The 19,024-nt window shown below is 33.9% G+C and overlaps 2 protein-coding genes across 2 annotated transcripts; one reads left to right on the forward strand and one right to left on the reverse strand.

The window, feature by feature from the left end:
• Window positions 1-382: 382 nt before the first annotated feature.
• Window positions 383-2,411, reverse strand: LOC107861283 (peroxidase 7). The gene is made up of 3 exons (XM_016706627.2): window positions 2,137-2,411; window positions 1,142-1,487; window positions 383-873 (listed from the first exon to the last, which is right to left on the reverse strand). Exons 1-3 carry the CDS (start codon window positions 2,371-2,373, stop codon window positions 464-466), a joined length of 993 nt encoding a protein of 330 aa, XP_016562113.1. The 5' UTR covers window positions 2,374-2,411; the 3' UTR covers window positions 383-463.
• Window positions 2,412-12,618: 10,207 nt separating this feature from the next.
• LOC107859729 lies at window positions 12,619-18,890 on the forward strand. Its single transcript, XM_016704820.2, has 7 exons — window positions 12,619-14,310; window positions 14,402-14,517; window positions 15,284-16,372; window positions 17,259-17,724; window positions 17,820-17,973; window positions 18,232-18,325; window positions 18,437-18,890. The coding sequence occupies exons 1-7, from the start codon at window positions 13,288-13,290 to the stop codon at window positions 18,552-18,554; spliced, it is 3,060 nt and encodes a 1,019-aa protein (XP_016560306.1). The 5' UTR covers window positions 12,619-13,287; the 3' UTR covers window positions 18,555-18,890.
• The last annotated feature ends 134 nt before the right edge of the window (window positions 18,891-19,024 follow it).

Consider the following 19,024-nt stretch of genomic DNA (forward strand, 5'->3'; position numbering starts at 1 on the left):
TTTATTTTATTTATTAATTTCACAAATTAAGGATTACTTAAGGGAAGAATTCACGATTATTGAAATTTAACGTACCACTTCACAAAAATCATATAGTGCAGACACATAGACGCTTCAAATTGTTGTGGATCATGGTTGCAGGAAGATAATAATCTTATGAGACTCATCATTAATAGAAGAATAATTCATTTATGTTTTGTAATTATTGTTTGTGAGTATATTTAATATCTCGGATTATGTTACCTTGTGTTTAAAAACTAGCTTTATATATATATCAAGCACTATCAATTAACCAGTGCAATTTTACAATATCGGTTCGGAGTTTAATTTGCAAATTCGAACTTCAAAGTACAAATTTAAATTAGTATAGTAAAAACCGAAAGAAAACAAACTCACACTGATAGCATAATAAATCTTACCCTATCAATATATATATAACTTAACTTTAGAAAAATTCAAGATCTTAATAATTAGGACTATTAACACGAGCGCAATTGAGTCGGACTTCACCACCATCGCTAAGATAATCTTGAATATTGCCAAGCTTGACCATAGATGCTGCAAACATGCTTTCAAAAACGTCTGGCTGAGAAGCCAAAGCTGTGACAATAGGTGCAGTTCTTGGATCTGTGTAGAGCAATTGGTCAGTCAACAAAAGTCCCATTCCCTTTTGCAGATTCTTGTAATATTGAACATCAAATTTCTTAGGAGTAACAGCATCAAGATCAACATATTCAGATGCCCATCTACACTTTCTTCCCAAGTAATTTAAGTAGAGGTGATCGAGTCTTGAGTCTGGTTTCCTAGTTCCATTATAATTGTATAGCCTGTATTGTAGAGATTCACATGTGGTTCTTCCAATTGTGTGAGCTCCTACACATAGTATAACAAATTAAATGAATTAAACCAACATATAACAAACGAAAAGGGCATAGAACATAAATTAAACCAACATATAATAAACGAAAAAGGTCCAAATTTGTCTCTGTACGATTGGAAATTGTTCACTGTTGCCTTCTATATACACTTCTGATTCATTTCTATGCTTGCACTTTTGGTCCTTATAATATTTCTTTCTATTAACGAAAATGTGTATGTCCCTTTATAAGGGACGATGTGATATAGTTTGAGGAGTACTCACCAGAGAGGACAACCAAGTCAAGAACATTCAATCCTTTGGATTGGAAGAATTCAAGCAAATCAGTGACTAATTCATGACCCATTGGGACTAATTCATCAGCTTCCTTAGCAGTAGAAACTGTGCCATCTTTTCTACCATATGGAACCATCCAGTATGGACCACCTACTGCAACTGTGGCGTCTCTTGCTGCTGCTGTTAGAATATCAGCGCAGGATACTGTCTTGGGACATGCCTTTTCCACTTCCTTTTTGATATCATCTATTACTTCAAATCCTCTTAATGTTTTGCTTGCGTTGGCACTTCTCTCACTTCCTTCGTGCTCTAACAATATTGAACCATCACATCCCTATACGCAGCAATATATACAGCTTAATTAATTTGGTAAGTTTGTGTCAAGAATCTTGAAAGCGATATACCTAATGAAAATTTCAAAATGGGAGATATATTACCTTTACACTAGACTTTTCTTTTGTTGTTAAATTAACTTTAGTTTAACTTGTAATATTCATGCATGTCCAACAAAGTTTGCACAAGGTAGTTTGAAATGTGTGTTCATGGCTTACTTACCATCAAAGGGCGGATTCAAAATTTGGAATTTATAGTTCTGAATTTTAACCTTTTTTGAGTTACTGAGTTCTAAATTGATAATTTTTGTATAATAAATGATTTTTTGAAAGCAAATACGGGTTTGAAATAAAACTAGCTAATGTCGGGTTATGTTGAACTCATATCTTTTACTCTACGTCTGCCTCTAAATGGTATAATGAGATGGATGTGATTCCTCTATTCTTAACCAGGGTTTAAGAATCTCGTATACCCATAATTAAATAGCCATATTGAGCCGCATCTAAATTAGTGGAACCAGTATGTTTGAGATAATCGATATCTATTACAGAAAAAGGTGTATTGATTAACCTAATTAGTTTGGACACAAGCTAGCTGTAAGAAGCCATCAACCAAGTAGTGAAAACATATATATGGTTAAAATTACATACCCTAACGAAGCAGTCATGGAAATGCAATCTCATGAGGGCAGGAGCAAGGGAATAATCTTTTTTAACCCACTCCTCCATTTTCTTGTGCACTATACTTTCCAACGTCGGACAGCTAAGACTGTAATAGTCGAAAGGAAGGTCGAAATCGTCATATTCTGAAGCAGACACGGCGGCCACGAAAAACAAGGCCATCGTGAGGGAAACAAAAGTCATGATGCTACTTGAAAAACTCTTCATTTCTACGAAATTTGATCAGGAGAATAAGCTTACAAATGATGAATTAATTAAGAGGAATTGCTTGATTTGTTAATGTACATTTATCTGTTTATATATAGTTTTTGAAGTTGCTATGAAATGATCCATCTTATTATAGCATATACGTGAGAAGCACCTAGCCTTCTTTGGAAATTTAAGAACATTGAGACGTGCGAACATGCACAAATGCTGAGTTGACAATAAGATATAAAATAACAAGGAGTTGACTATCAATAAACATTATATATATATTACATAAAAAGAAATCCAATGGACTCATCCACTAGTAGTGGACCACTACATTGCCGTTTTTAATTTGACATATATTCCCTAGGTCTCAAACAAAAAAAACATTGCCATAATTTTTTCATTTGTTGTTTAAATGTTTGAATTATAACTTATAGTAATTTTTATTTAGTTTTCAAATATGTAAATTAAAGATTTCGGATCTGAAATAACAATTAAACGAAACATGTATGATTCTCAAAATTCAAATTGTGCTAGACATGAGAGTATATTGTACTACTGTACTAGTAATAACTTACACTAACAAAATGTGAGATGGCCGGTTTATTAACAAAAAAAAAGGTATGGATTATTCCAAAACATAACATTTATTGTAAAATAAAGATATTGAGAATTAATGATATTTTAACTTTTTCCCATGGTGGAACCATCAATGATCACTTTAAGTAATAATATACATATATTTAAGTAGCTGAAAGTGTCCATAGGAAGCATGATGAGAAGCGTAAACTTAAAGAGTTGCTGCCTCTTCTTTATAAAGGAGCCACCCTTCAGAAATATTGAAGTCTAATTGTTTGAACAATGTGGTATGGTTTTTTAAATTTCGACTAGAAGTCATAACATATATATGTGGCAAAACTCAATTTTATCAGGTTACTCTTTTCTTCTTCTTTTTAAAGCCCTAATGAGTCTCTGAGTGTTTTTGTATTTGATACCAGTATTAAGGTCTGACTAAATCTCATTTATGCATTGTAAGGCCCATATTGGAGGCGGCGCTCCCAACAGACCGTTCCTAGGGGCTAACTCAAACTTAGCTTGCGCCTTAGACAAACGATTGTTCACAATAAGCATTTTAGAAAGGTAATGCTGAAAGTGAATGTCTTGTTATCGAAGTAATGGTGCTCACTGGCAAGCCTGAGCCTCACCTTGTTGAGATGTTGATTGCTCGATGCACTAAAGCTTCCGCTATGCTCAGGATTCGAGTTGTTGATCACTCATCTCATTAATTTGTGCAACAACTTTTTCGTGAAATTCACGTATAAAAAAGCACATTACACGACAATATGTTGAGATTTTGAATAAATTTGTATGGATGTCGAAGTTTCATAAAAAATCGAATTCTCCAGCTCTGCAGATCAGCCTATGTCACCCTATTTATACAAAATGAGTGAAAACAATAATGGCGATGGTAAATAAGGGTTACACAAATAATTTTGCATTAGGCTAAAATTCAAAAAGAGTGAAGCTATCCGAGTTCTGCTTAAGATGGGCCTGTGGCAATTGGGCGATGTAGTCCAACAATATGGGGTTAAATTCAAATGACCTAGATAGAATAGGTGGTCTTGATAATTTGTCCACCATAAAAAAAAAATAAAAAAAAAAAAGTTTTAAAAAATGATGTCTATAAAAAGTGATCTTGATTTTTTTACCCCGCATAATAATTTTTTCCCATAGGATAGACGTTCATGACATTTCAATACATGAGAAAAGTTAAATTTTAGATATATATGTTGTACATAATGGAGTTTTTCAAACTCTGATCCATAAGACAGGCGTTCAAGACACTTTAAGACAGTGAACATACTTAATTGACTACAAATTCTGCCTTATACAAATGTTAGACTAATTTAGCAGGGATATAAGTTCAAGACCACACACTTTAGAAGACAAAAGTTCAAGAGTGGACATTTAAGGGACAAAAATTCAAAATTAAACACTCTATGGGACATTAATCGTAATTTCCCGAACAATATCCCGTTAAAGCAGCGGTTTAAATGACGTTTGGAATCCATATTAAATCGGAAAATTTAATTAACTCAAATATAGCTATTAATTTAATTATTATTTATACTAATATATCTCTCTACCTTTAAAATATTACTTGGTCACTGTTTAGATTTCACAGCAAATTCGCAAGTTTCCTTCCTTCTCTTCTTTACGCCATTAAACACGATATATCAAATTAATACTTCCTCCGTTTCGAAATAAATGAATTGTTGGATTTTGGCACACAAATTAAGAAAAAAACATCAAAGACATAAATTTAACATAAATTTCCATTTTTACCCTTGAAGTCTCTTTTACCCAAAAAAAAGAAAAAGCTGCAGTTTCTTTTGCTTGTCAATAAATACCCCAACAATTCATTTATTCCGAAACGGAGGGAGTATAATTTATCATGATTAAGTGATTTAGTGAAGTAAAATAAATGTTAATTAATTATGATTACAAAAAAAAAAAAAAAAATCCAGTGTATTCCCACAGCATGGGACTGGGGAGGGTAAAATGTACGCAGTCCATACCGCTACCTCTGAAGAAGTAGAGAGGCTGCTTCCGATAGACCCCCGGCTCAAGATAAAGGATAATAAACAAGGGGGTGCATGACATAACCGAAATAAAGAATAGGAAATAATAGAATAAAATCACCGAAATATGAAATACGTGAAATAAGAGCAACACGGAATAAGAAAATACTCCCTCCATTTCGAAATAAATGAATTGTTGGGTATTTACTGATGTTTCAAATACTCCATCTTGGACCTACTCAACCTAAACCTCTTAGACTCAAGGGTTTGCCTCCAAACCTCCAATTTGTCATTTACCCTCCCCCCCCCCCCCCCCCCACCCCCCCCCACCCCCGCCTGCATTTCATCAATCAACACTACAACATCCGCAAATAATATACACCAAGGCACCTCACCTTGGATACTTTGTGTCAACACGTCCATCACTAACGCAAAAAGGAACGGACTAAGAGTCGATCCTGATGCAATCCTGTCTCGATCGAAAAATGCTCTGAGTCTCCTCCCGCCGTCCGCACTCAGGTCTTCCCTCCATCGTACATGTCCTTAATAGCTCTGATGTACACCACCGGGACCTCTCTCACCTCCAAGCATCTCCAAAGGACCTCCCTCGAGACTTTATCATACGTCTTTTCTAGATCGATGAACACCATGAGTAAATCCCTCTTGCTTTCTCTATACTGCTCCACCAATCTCCTTGCCAGGTGGATTGCCTCTGCCGTCGAGCGACAAGGCATAAATCTAAACTGATTCTCCAAAACGGACAATACCCTCCTCAATCTCCGCTCAATCACTCTTTCCCAATCTTCATAGTGTGACTCAACAACTTAATACCCCTATAGTTGTTGCAACTCTGAATGTCACCCTTGTTTTTATATAACGGAATCATCGTACTCCACCTCCAAACCTCAGGCATTCTCGCATTTTTGAAAATGTCGTTAAACAAATCAGTCAACTACTTTAAACCTGCCCCACCAACATACTTCCAAAATTTCACCGGAATCTCATCAGGCCCCGTCGCCCTACCCCTCCGCATCCTATGAATAGCCTCTCTGACCTTCTCAATCCTAAAACGTCTACAGAAACTGAAAACACGGCTCTCCTCCGAGTGCTCCAGCTCCCCTAGCTCAATGCCTCTGTCCCCCTTCTCGTTTAAAAGTCTATGAAAGTACTCCTGCCATCTCTTCTTAATGTGCACATCCTCCACCAAAACACTACCATCCCCCCGCCCCCTTAATGCACCTCACTTGATCGAGGTCATGACCCTTCCGCTCCCTAGCCTTAGTAAGCCTATACAACCTTTTCTCCCCGCCTTTCTCCTCTAACCCTGCATACAAACTCTCTAAAGCGGCTGACTTAGCAGTCGTAACTGCCAACTTAGCCTCCTTCCTTGCTACTTTGTAAACCTCCCTATTCGCCCGCTTCTTCTCTTCATCTTGACTTTCAATCAACTTAACATACGCCCTCTTCTTAATCTCCATTTTCTTCTTCACTTCTTCATTCCACCACCAGTCCCCCTTATGACGACCTGCCTGGCCCCTCGAAGCACCCAACACTTCTCTTGCAGTCTCCGTGATGCAGCTGGCAGTCCTATCCCACATAACATAGTTGACCTATACAACTATGTGTGGATAAATTTATACCCTTTGAGCACTCCCTACCAAACATAGTTGGGATTCTCCAAATCTGCGGCCACCGTTGTCTCACCTAAATTCAATGCAATATCTTAATTATTTAGTACCGTATACATAATGTCTTACTACATAATTAATTTTCATATAACTATTTTTTATTTTGTGATGTCCAATAATTTTTGTTCAATTTATAAAATTAATCGCTAATTTATCTATTTTATCCTTGATATTAAATACTACTACATCCGTTATTGTATTTTTCAAAGAAAAAAAATTATTACATTCAAAGGGTGATATACTAAAATCATCCCTCTATTTATTGTTTTTTAAAGTATGTGTCAAGTTAAAAATGAACAAGTAGTTATAGACAGAGGAAGTAAGTAAGTAGAAAGATCCCTGTAATAACATATTTTTATAACTAAAAATATTATTATATATTTAAGGTTACAAGTTCTAAAAATCTCTTATATCGTTTCAACCACCATCAAAAGTTGCTCGGATGATTAACATTCTCCACCTTCAATTTTGAGACAATAGATACTTCTTCAAGGGAAGGGAGCAAAAAGAGTCGAAGTGATGAGGGGGAAGGATTAAAAAAAACATGTACCTAAAGGAGTATTCATGTATTAATTTGAAGGGACACTTACAACTCCCCAGCGGTGTGTTTGTGTTTGAAACATTGAATTCTTCCATTGTACTAGCTACCTCTAACCATAGTGAACATTATTGCTCACCATCCGTGACATTTAATCCTCTTTATGCCAACTTTTATGTTCCCAACTCCGAAAAACTTGGCTTTACCATTCCATGACATAGAATATGTCTATACATTTAGAGGATGAATTACTTAATTAGTCAATTCCATTGAATCCTTGTGCACATGGCCCGAGAATCTATCAAAACCGATCTTCTTGTCTTTGGGGCGGGATAAGATTATATTGACGTACATTTATTTTGCTAAATCTCACTTTATAAAATTATACTGAATATATTGTTGTTGTAATCAATTGAGCAAAATAGAGAAAAAAAGAAGAGAGAAACGTGTAAAATAAAACCGATTCTAAAGCATCTAAAGTTACGGCCTAACGATAAAAAATTTACTCGTAGTGAGTGTTTATCAAATCATATCAACTTATCATATATATATATCTATCTATATATATATATATATATAAGGCTATGCACAGACACATACTCATGCATTTTTTAATTTAGTGGAAATACTTTGCATGAACAAATTTTTATCATAATCTAAGGATAAATAAAGTCGATGAAAACCTAGGAAATCAAGATTCAAATTTTATTTTGCCTAAATTATACGGGATGATATTTTTAAATTTGCCTAAATTTAGTTGATAGGATATTTTGATATCAAATGTTGATGGAAAAAACAAACAGAAAAGGTTAAAAAAAAGAAATGTGTGAAATGTACCGAAAATAGTTTGAAATGCTTTACTCTTTCTATCCACTGGACCTCGTTTGTTTGATTACAAAATTAACGTTAATTTTCGGATTAAAGTTTCATCTATTGAACTCTAATTGTTGTTTATGTTTAATATATAATGGGATAATATTCACGAAAATATCTGAACTTTGATCAGATTTTCAGTTGAGCATATTGAACTTTGCGGGGGTCCTATTACCCCCCTAGACTTTTTAAAATAAAATGAAATTATTACCACCAAAACGTTATATCCAGTTTTGGAGTAGAAAGTGTAATACACACGTCAATCCGATATTGACATTTGTATTCTTTATTTAAAATTAATTTTTATTTAATTTCTTCTTTATTTTTATTCTTTTTATCATATTTTCACCATTTTTTCACCAAAAATCTTGATTCTTAATGTTTGAAATTTAGTTGCCTCATTCTCCATTTTGCTCCATTTTCTTCTTCAGCAACAAGTCAACAACTATTCCCCATTTTGCTCCGCACTTTTGTAAGTCAAATTTGAATTTGGCATTTCATCAAACGTGTGGTAGCATTGATTTTCTTCTTCATTTTCAATGACAACGGTTCTTTCAGGTTCCATAGTGAATTACCATGAGAAGAAAATGAAAAATTGATAAATGAGATTGTGTTGAAGATGACTCATTCGAAAAATTTTCTTAAAAAAGATTACAACCCAGATCAAATTAACAAAAAATAAACCACACCCACAAGCCATTTCACTCTAAAATCACAACACAATACCCAAAACATAGAATCCAAAACTCAAAACCATTACACATTTTTTATTCTTATTTGACACCATAATCAATTTTATTCTCCATTCTTAATGTCCTCCACTTTATCATAGTTTGTCAAAAATTGCACTCACCATCGCCTTAATTTTTTTTAATTTTTGAGAATTGTGGCTGAAATTGTTGAGAAAACGAAAAAAATCTTACCTTCAACAATGAATTATTCGACACCATAATCAATTTTAATCTTCATTCTTAATGTCCTCCACTTTATCATAGCTCATCAAAAATTGCACTGATCATTTCCTTAATTTTTTTTAATTTTGGAGAATTGTGGTTGGAATTGTTGAGAAAACGAAAAAAAATCTTACCTTTAACAATGGAGATGAAACCTTCAACAATGGAGCTGAAAATGGGAGAAGAGTAGAAGAAAGAAGGTAAGGAATTTAATGAAAAAAAAAATAGAAAATAAATTGAGGAAATTTTGACTAAAACATAAAGTTTATAACAATTTTTTATTACCATCACGCGTCCAAAGTCGGTAATTATACGCACATGTAAAAGTTGGCAGATATATGTCATTAAAATATTTTTAAAAAAAAATTTAGGGGGTAATAGGACCCCCGCAAAGTTTAGTATGCTCAACTGAAAATTCAGTTAAAATTCACGTATTTTTATGGGTATTATCCCATATATAATAACACCTTTTTAACGGAATTATGAGATAATATATGTGATATGCTTGATAGTAGAAAGATGAGACGCCCCCCAAAGCCTCATTAACACAATACAAATCAATTCTTAAATAATACACTTTTCGTCTCAAGTTACGTTGTATACTTTCTTTTAAGTTCAAAGATGCTTAATAATTATTTTGGAAATTATTTCAAGCTAATGAGCATTCTCCTCTTTTTCTCGATAGAATACCCCCTCCCCAACCCTTGTCTTTTTCTTTTATATCTATGAATTGTGTATTTCAAAGAGAATATCATATTTGTAATTGAAAATAAATTAACTTTAAAAATCTTCTTTTATTCACGGAAACCACACACACAAAAACAAAAAGGTCAAAGAGTGTACTCCAATTTTGAAAGGTCTTCATTGAGTGGAAATGAACTTTTTTTTATGCATGATAAAAGATGAAATAACTAAACTTTGTATAAAATAATACATAAATTCTCTCCTAACTAGTTCATATACTAATCAACTATCAAATGACTCCTAAACGGTTATTTTTAAGGAAAAATTTTAGAAATAACAACTATAGAACCATAATTGTAACTTTTATAGCAACAGTTTTATAATTATGAAAATAGCAAATTATATATTGTATTTTGTATTTAAGTAAACTGTTGCTATATAAATACACATATAATAAGATTTAGTGCCTTTGTTTTACTCAAATTAGTTGAGTTAAATAAGAAATAATTATTCATCTAATTAAATTCTCATAGATTGCTTCTATTTATATTAGTAGATTCTTTTTCCAAATCAAACTCAAATATGAAGATTATTATTTCCAATCTTCAAAATTTCAAAATATCATTCTCTTATATCTCTAACAATTTTTTCTTGTTAGTTTTTTCAGTTTTTTTTAAATCTTTTTTTATTTTAATTTCTTTTTCTTTTCCATTTTTTTCTTCCCACTTTATTTTCTCTCTTCTACTTCTCTTTTTTTTTTCCCTTTTTTTCCTTTTTTATTTATTTTTTCTTTTTTAAAACTTTTTTTCACTTTTGTTTTTACACTTCTATTTCTAGTTTCTATTTCTCTTTCTTCTTTTTTCCCCTTTTCACTTTTTTTCTCGATTTTTTATTTTTCGCTTTTGTTTTTTTGTTTTTTTTTTTAACTCTTCTATCTCTATCTTTTTTTTTTAAAGACAAATATTTATATCATATATACATATTAAAAAAATATACAAAATAAATAGATATACAGATCTACATATGTATTTACGATAAAAAATATACATATATATCTGCACATGTATTTACAGAAATACATATCTGACTCACATGTATATATAAACATATAGAACACAAAATCTCTATAACAAAAATGACAATTATATACATATACATAAAGGTAATAAAAAATACATATGCATATCTTAAAACAGTAAAAGAAAACAAATAAGAACATATGTTACCCCTCTAAAACAACGTAGTATGTACAATTCAAAGACAAATTCAACACCTGATCCATATGTATATTCTTATTTTATATGAGTCACTTTTGTATTTCGCAAATACATAGGAAGATATATACTATAGTTATGTTTGTTATTGTTTAATATGAATATGATATGTATTTCGTAAATACATATGTATGTTTTGTACTGTAAATATATATCCACATCTGTATAGTTATGTATTTTGTATGTTTTTTAATATGTGTATGTGATATACATATTTGTCTTTTCAAAATAAAAGTTAGAGATAGAAGAGTAAAAAAGGGGAAAAACAAAAATATAAAAAGAAAAAAAATAAGAAAGAGAAATAGAAGTGTAAAAGTAAAAGAAAAAAAAAAAGAAACAAAATAAAATAGAAAAAAGAAAAAGAAAATGAAAATAGAAAAGGAAAAAAAGATATGAGAAAGGAAAAAAAAAAAGAAAAAAAGAAAAGAGAAAAAAAAGGTGAAAGAAAAAAAGAAAAAGAAAAAGAAATCAAAATACAACAACAACAATAACAAACTCATGTATTCCCACCAAGTGGGGTGAGCAAATCAAAATAAAAAAATGAAATGATAAAAAAGGTAGAGATACAAGAGAGTGAAAGACACTAATGATAATCTTGAAGATTATAGAGATAATTATCTCCAAATATGAAAAAGAAAAAAATATAAAAATAAAAAAAAGAAAAAGGAAAAAAAAAAAGAGAAATAGAAGAGAGAAAATAAAGTGAAATAAAAAAATAAAAATAAAATAAATAAAATTAAAATGATAAAAGAAAATAAGATGAAAAAAAAGAATGTAAAAAATAGGACTATATTTGGGGGAAGTGAAATAGTGGAGTGAAAATAAAAAAATGTAAAGTAGTGAGAGTAAAACACACACTTGTCTAATTAATGAGTAAAATAATGCTACTTTTCCTATAAACTTAATTTTATAAAAGTGTTGCTAGTTATTGTAATTATAGTATGTTACTTTCTGTAATTTTTCCTATTTTTAATCTACTTTCAAATACTTTCTTTCGTTTCAATTTGTTTGACCTGTTTTCTCTTAATTCATTTGAAACAGAATAATCTTTTTCTTTATAAAAACTTTTTAATCTTAACTTTTCATATTTCATATTTCAGACCCAAGATTAAAAGACATATTAAAACATTTGACATACTCCCTCCATTCTTTTTATATGCTTCACTTTTTTTAGACTCGACAAATAAACTTTGATTAATATTTTAAAATATATTTTTTAATCAAAATGAAAAAAGAAAAATTATAATTTTTAGTATTTGATATATAACTTTTTGAATATTTAAATTTTAATTTATCTAATTTAATTTTAAAACTTATTCAAATTAAGTCACAACAAACTACGAAAAACATATAAAAGGGAATGGAAAGAGTAGTTCAATTAAAGATCACAAATTTCACTAAGTTGAAATAGATAAAAAAAAAAAAAAAAAAAAAAAAAAGTGAAATTGAAGGAGTAATAAGTAGGGTAAGAATAGTTTTGGTGAAAAAGAATAGTGCAGAATTGTGTCAGTAAAAAGGGGAGGAATAAATAATAGTTTGGCTTTACCGCAAAGTAGGAAAATAAAAAAAGGGCTAGTCGATTAAGAAACGGAATGAGTAGTGATTTTTATAATCCAATCCCTACCCCACATTTCTTCCAACGGCTCAAATCCAACGTCTCTCTATTTTCTCCCATTTTTTCTCATCTTTCCCTCATTTTCCTACACCAAACTCTGATACACATTTTACTTTACTACTACAATTGACGCACAAAGAGATGTCCCATTGATCTGTTTTTCGTCTTGTTTAAGATATTAGCTCCAACGAAGTTCCCATCTTTGTTTGTTTGCTCTTCACTTCACATCTACTACTCACTCTGTCATATTCATTCTTGGCCCCATAACCCCCCCACCCCCACCCCCTTCTTTCCATGTGGAATTTTATGAGTCCATGTATGGTTGAATTTTGATAAACATAACAAGATGTATGACGAGAAATAATCGGCCATGTTTTTTGACGTTTTAATTACCCAAAACAACAGCCACCCAGTCTTCCCCTTTTCTCCTGCATTCAATTCATTACTTTTGAGAAAAAAATAATCTATATTGTTAAAGAAAGAGACAGGAAATGGGTTGTTGTTGTTGTTCTTGAATGTATCTTAGGTTTGTTTTTATTTTGTTTCTATTAATTTCATTGTAAAACATATCAGTTTTTTCAATTTTGTATCCTTTTCAACCAGATGAGTTGTTTCCAATTTATAATGTTTTACTTTGGGCAACGTTGAAATGTTCAAAGTTTTCTCCATTTTGTCAACCAACAATCAACATAGCATTCTTGATTAAGCAAGGGTCGGAAGAAATGGCATCTTCTCAGGTAGAAATTGCTTCTTCTTCTTCTTCATTTGGTCATGTACTCAGAGATCGCAACAGGCGTGATCGATGCACACACAGAGATTCCAATGCTTTTCAGAAGAATCTCAAAGATTTGGTGAACACCCACATTCATTCTTGCATTTCTTCAAGTCAACCACCATCCACCGCTGCTGCTAATTCTGTTGTTGATTCAAATGAAAATCACCGTCACCACCGAAATGGCCATCAAACTCATGTTGATTATGCTGATTTGTGGGTTCACAAACCACAATGGGACAACAATGAGAACAGTCCCATGGAAAATAAGAACAAATCCGTTGGTAAATGGGATAGAGCTAGAGAAATGGTGATGAACAAACAGAGAGAGACTTCTTCTTCTTATTCCCCTGAAAACACCGTAGTCGAAGTTCCTAATTCAGGTGGCGTTTCAACACTTGTCCGAAGGTGGAGGGATTTCGAGACAGTGTCGAAGAGCGTGAATTCAGGGAACAATTCGAATCCAGGAAGCGCGAAAAGCAATTGTGAGAATGCTGCATTTGCTGATACATGTGATGATTCATCTTCAGTGGATGGAAGATTTGAAACTCCGGCTATGAGCGTGAATGGCGACTCGTCTGGAGATTGGGAACAGGCGGCGTATAAAGCGGCTATGAATGATGTTAGACATTCAGATAGTAATAAAGAAAGTGAAAAGTTGAGAGTTGCTGATATCATTAGGAAATTGGCAAAGAGTAAAGGTGAAGAGAGTAATGAGAATGAGCACAATTGTGCTAATGCTGCACCCCTTGCCACGGGCGAATGCTTGCCTCGGATCAAGACATCATCTGATCATTCCGAGCAGCAACAACTGAGGAATTTTTTCCCAGTTCTGCATTCTCCCCGAATCCTCAGAGGTCGACAGGCATTAAGCGATTTGCTCTTGCAAATGGAGCGTGACAGGCTCCGGGAACTTGAAACTCTTAGGGAGCGAAAGGCTGTTTCCAAGTTCCAACAAAGAGGTCGTATTCAGGTTTGTGTTTTGCTCTCTAATCTTTAGTTTTACTTGTGATGTTGGAAAAATGATTTACCATTTGCTGATTGAATCTTCACAATCCAATCAGGCTTTGCTTAAAGTTAGATTCCTGCGTCGTGGCACAGATGGTAGAAATGAACGATCAACCAATGGCGCGTTGTCCGAAACAAATAGAGTGTCTAATTCTGCAATTATGCATATCAGGTGAAAGCCCTTATTTAACTTCTTTCCATACATGTCCGTCCCTATATATTCCAAATACCCATTGCAGAAGAATAATCTGCGGTTACACAACGGGGATTGTTGTTGGACATCAACATCTGTGAATACTCAAACTGCTTAAAATATGATAATTTTAGAGCAAGAATGCTACCATCATTCTCAATCAGTGGCGGATCCAGGATTTAAGGCTTGTGGGTGCTTAAAAATTTTAAAAACTGAAAAAAAATAAAAAATTACCTCAATAAGGTTTGAACCCGAGATGTCCCTTTAGTGGAGAAGCTTAAGATCAACTTAAATGCCAGTGCACCCAACCAACTTTTGTTTCAGTAGGTGCATTTATATGTTTTATACCTATTTTCATATATTTTTTTTATGTAATTCTACCTATTCCGCATCGAGTTTACTGGGTGCCGGAGCACCTCGAAATTATATGTAGATCCGCCCCTGTTCTCAATCTGATGTACGTTTCCAATAACATAACGAAAGAATGAAACTTTTAACAGTTTTATTTGTTTGGCATGCTAAGGCAAACAAGAGTTGTTCAGTATTACTTGGGATTTAGGCATGGAGATTCTTGAATAGGGCGTGGGTCGGGAAGAGACTATCATAAGTCTCGACTTTCCCTTCAAATCAGGGCAATTTTCCTTACGAGTTGTGTGGTTCAAAAGCGACCAATTATCCATTTGGTTCTAAGTTATCTTTCTACCTTATGGAACCAATTCATAATTTAGATAGTAATTCATTTCAGGGAAAGGTTCAATACAAGAAGACAAAATGGTGTAGCTGACTCAAGAAGCCTCTCAAGAGAAGCGGCAGATAACACCCAGGAAAGCCGGAATTCCAAACCGAATCAGCAAAAAGTACAGAACTGTGATAAGGAGGAAACCAAAGGCCAGATAAGTTGCCAGATAGAACTGACTGATAATAATGCTTTAAAACTTGGGAGTGAATTAGCATCCCATAACCAGAGAGAAGGGAATCAGAAGCGGGAGATTATCTTAGAAACCGCCGGAATGCAGCCTGGTATAGCTGACTCAAGAAGCAGTAACAGTCCTAAATCCGAAATTGCTTCCACATCTACACAAGAGAATCATTCTGTGCCTAGTGACCCAATGACTCTCCGCATAAATGTGATAGATAACAATTCACAAGTTGAAAAAGTTTCTGCATCCATTCAACTGCGAGAAGAGAATCACCATGGGGAAGTAAATGAGAAAATAAGTCCCCGACAGATGACAACAAATGTAAAAGTTACTAGCTCAACAAATCCCCAGAAAGAAATGACATTTCACATCCGACATCCTGACAGTTCTTGTAATCCGAATCATAATGAGGTAGAATGTAGTCATCAAGCGGTTAGCCCCAGTACTTCACAACTGCAGAACTCAGATATTTCCCATAATCAAGCTAGCTGGGAAAAGGCAACCTGTCAAGCTAACCATGACAAGTCGCTGGAATTATTAGAGACATTAAGATCTCCCGAGGATGGTGAACAAAGTGTTCATAGAGAAGAAGAAGATGCAAATAACCTGCAGCATGCAGGAACTAGTAATGAGTGGTCTAGTGAGAGCAACAAACCTCAAAGTGACTGGGAAGAGGAAGTTGCCAACCAGAATATAGTTGACAGTGATTGTGGCTGGGTAAGTGATTATTCTCACACACCAAGTGGATGGGATGAACTACAGTCTAACTACCAGCAGCAATCAGAATCCAACCAAGACTGGGTAACTGATGTTTCTCGTCCACGTGAACAGTGGGAAGATCTTAGACAAGCAAGATACCAAGAGATGCTAGATCCTTTCCTAGAGAATCATGATATCCGCCAACTTCTTAACAGGTGATTACAATTCTTTGCATCTGATCTGATACTAATCATATATATTTATCCTTGTCATTTATGCCCAGTTGGATTTAGGTTACTTGGGTATTTATGTACTATATGATCCAAAAGACACTTTGCCTACCCGCATTGAATGAAGTACAAAACAATCAAGGGAAAATCAATAACGAACCATTAGAATATGATTTTCACCAAGAGTATCTGATAAAATTTAACCATTGTTACAATACAAAGCTCACAAAAAATAAAGGCAATGACAAAAGTGTTTCAACCTCAGAATATAATTTTCACTTAGTGTATCAGGAAAACAGGCAGCATGGATCATTTCTGTCCTCGTCCCCGTCGGTAGGACTTTAACTCGTAGGAGAATGTGACACGTGTTTGATCGAGCTGGGTTTTAAGTAAAAGAATTTTTTGCAATTTGGAAAAGGAGGTCATTGTTACGAACCATTAGAATATGATTTTCACCAAGAGTATCTGATAAAATTTAACCATTGTTACAACACAAAGGTATCATAGACAAAGCTCACAAAAATAAAGGCAATGACAAAGTGTTTCAACCTCAGAATATAATTTTCACTTAGTGTATCAGGAAAATAGGCTGAAGCATGGATCATTTCTGTCCTCGTCCCTGTCGGTAGGACTTTAACTCGTAGGAGAATGTGACACGTGTTTGATCGAGCTGGGTTTTAAGTAAAAGAACTTTTTGCAATTTGGAAAAGGAGGTCATTGTTTAAATTTTGCAGTCCCAATGGAAAGTGATACTCAGATGAATATAGAGTCTGTGTATCTCCTTTGCTGTCCTAAAATATCACTTCCTCAGCTTCTGTAGTATAAGCATGGTCTGTTATCTGCACTTACTTTTGCTCTTCATAATGTACAGAAAAAGTGTTTCGATCTTTCTCAACAGTGGTTTGAGAGAGAAAATAGATCGACTAATGACATCTCGCTCACAACAACTACCTAATGCAATGAGCGACCAGCTTGAGGAAAAAGTAGGGGCACGTATGACTAAACAAGTGGGCAAGGAGGAGGAAGTGATATCATATAATGAAACACGAGGAGCCGAGGGTGAAGATTATGAGGAAGAAGCTGACTCGGGTTATGAGGAGGATGACTTTGAAGATGATAATATTCCAATTAGGCAACAATACCTCGAACCTGAGGAATTAATTGATCAGAACAAAGCTTCACAGACTTTACAGTCATGGAACAATAATCAAGACCGGTGTGTCAATGATGACTCCTATCACCTTCCGACTAATTCTTCACCACAACCTCGATTATCAAATATTTACTCCCAACACAATCAACAATGCTCCTCCTCCTCCACAAGACACACATCAATTGTAAGTTTTTTCTTTTCTTCCTTTTTCCTGTTCTTGCAATGACTTGCCGGATATTCCTGAGTTTGAGACTAGTTATAACGACATGTCCTTAACAGGAAATGGAACTGATATATGAATTGCGAGGACATATGGAGCAACTCCACCAAGAGATTTTTGAAATACGAAGATCAATAAACAGTTGCATGAACATGCAAATGAATTTACAACATTCCATTAAGCAGGAGGTTGCAGCAGCAGTAACTCAGTCAGGTGAGTTGTTCGACTGAAATTTGAAAATAAGATAATATCTGAAGTCATTTTAGTATTGCTCTATTTGTTGCACCATACCATGATCTTCTTCCTCCGCTCAATCTTTGCGCACTTTTCAATAACTACCCAAGTTTGTTCCAGATCGGGCTCCACTTACGAGCTTCATATCCATGTGATCTTTGTCTTTTCTATTTTTCCTCAATTTTCTTTTGGTTCTACAGATAAGAGAGTGTAGAGTGTAATATTTTTGTAATGCAGGTCCAACGTTGGGGAGTAGTTCAGATAAGAAGGGTGCAAATAGAGCAAATTGTTGTATTTGCTACGAGCAGCAAGTTGATTCTCTCCTTTACAGGTATTTGGCATTGATTGCAACAAAGGGGATTCTCTTAGGCAACTTACAAGTACACATGAAATAAGTAATATTAATTAATCTCGTTGGAACATTTGTTCATCTTTTTTTCAGGTGTGGGCATATGTGCACCTGTTTCAGGTGTGCCCATGAATTGCTTTGGGGTACCGGAAAATGCCCGATATGTGAGACCCCCATAATAGATGTTGTCCGTGCACATATACACTCATGACGTACAGCTTAACTGGATTTTGTTCTGCTGATGTCTAACTTTTTGCCCAATGAGAGATGAGCCAAAGGATGATTTTTTTTGGTTCCTTTTCCTTTTTTTTTTTCTTTTTAATTGAATCTTGTCAGCCATGGAACTGTTTTATGGCTAATTTATTTGTCCATAACAGGTTTAGAGTTAGTGGATGAATGCTCACTCCCCGCTGGTTTTGCACTAACCATCATCCTTTGTATACAATAGGAGAAAAGAAAGAAAAGTTCTTTTTCATGACATTAGAATTGTGTATTTTCAAATTCTTTGCAACAACAATTTGAATGAAAATTGGAGAGTTTCCTTACATGAAAAGAAGCTACATGCAGTTTAGCATTATCTTCTCATTGGTTTCTTTTTATAATCCCATTGGAAGTACCAAAACTCTTTTGGAAGGTTGGGGATGAGGAAGAGGTGCTGGTATCGAAAAAAAAAAGAGTTCA

This window comes from Capsicum annuum, chromosome 2 (genome assembly GCF_002878395.1).
Source record: "Capsicum annuum cultivar UCD-10X-F1 chromosome 2, UCD10Xv1.1, whole genome shotgun sequence".
Classification (NCBI taxonomy): domain Eukaryota; kingdom Viridiplantae; phylum Streptophyta; class Magnoliopsida; order Solanales; family Solanaceae; genus Capsicum; species Capsicum annuum.

Coding starts and splice junctions, on each gene's coding strand:
- LOC107859729 (XM_016704820.2), top strand. CDS start 13,288: ATGGCATCTTCTCAGGTAGAAATTGCTTCTTCTTCTTCTTCATTTGGT. Junction 14,311..14,401: donor AACAAAGAGGTCGTATTCAG/GTTTGTGTTTTG, acceptor CAATCCAATCAG/GCTTTGCTTAAAGTTAGATT. Junction 16,373..17,258: donor ATCCGCCAACTTCTTAACAG/GTGATTACAATT, acceptor CATAATGTACAG/AAAAAGTGTTTCGATCTTTC.
- LOC107861283 (XM_016706627.2), bottom strand. CDS start 2,373: ATGAAGAGTTTTTCAAGTAGCATCATGACTTTTGTTTCCCTCACGATG. Junction 1,488..2,136: donor TCCATGACTGCTTCGTTAGG/GTATGTAATTTT, acceptor TGCTGCGTATAG/GGATGTGATGGTTCAATATT. Junction 874..1,141: donor TGACTTGGTTGTCCTCTCTG/GTGAGTACTCCT, acceptor TACTATGTGTAG/GAGCTCACACAATTGGAAGA.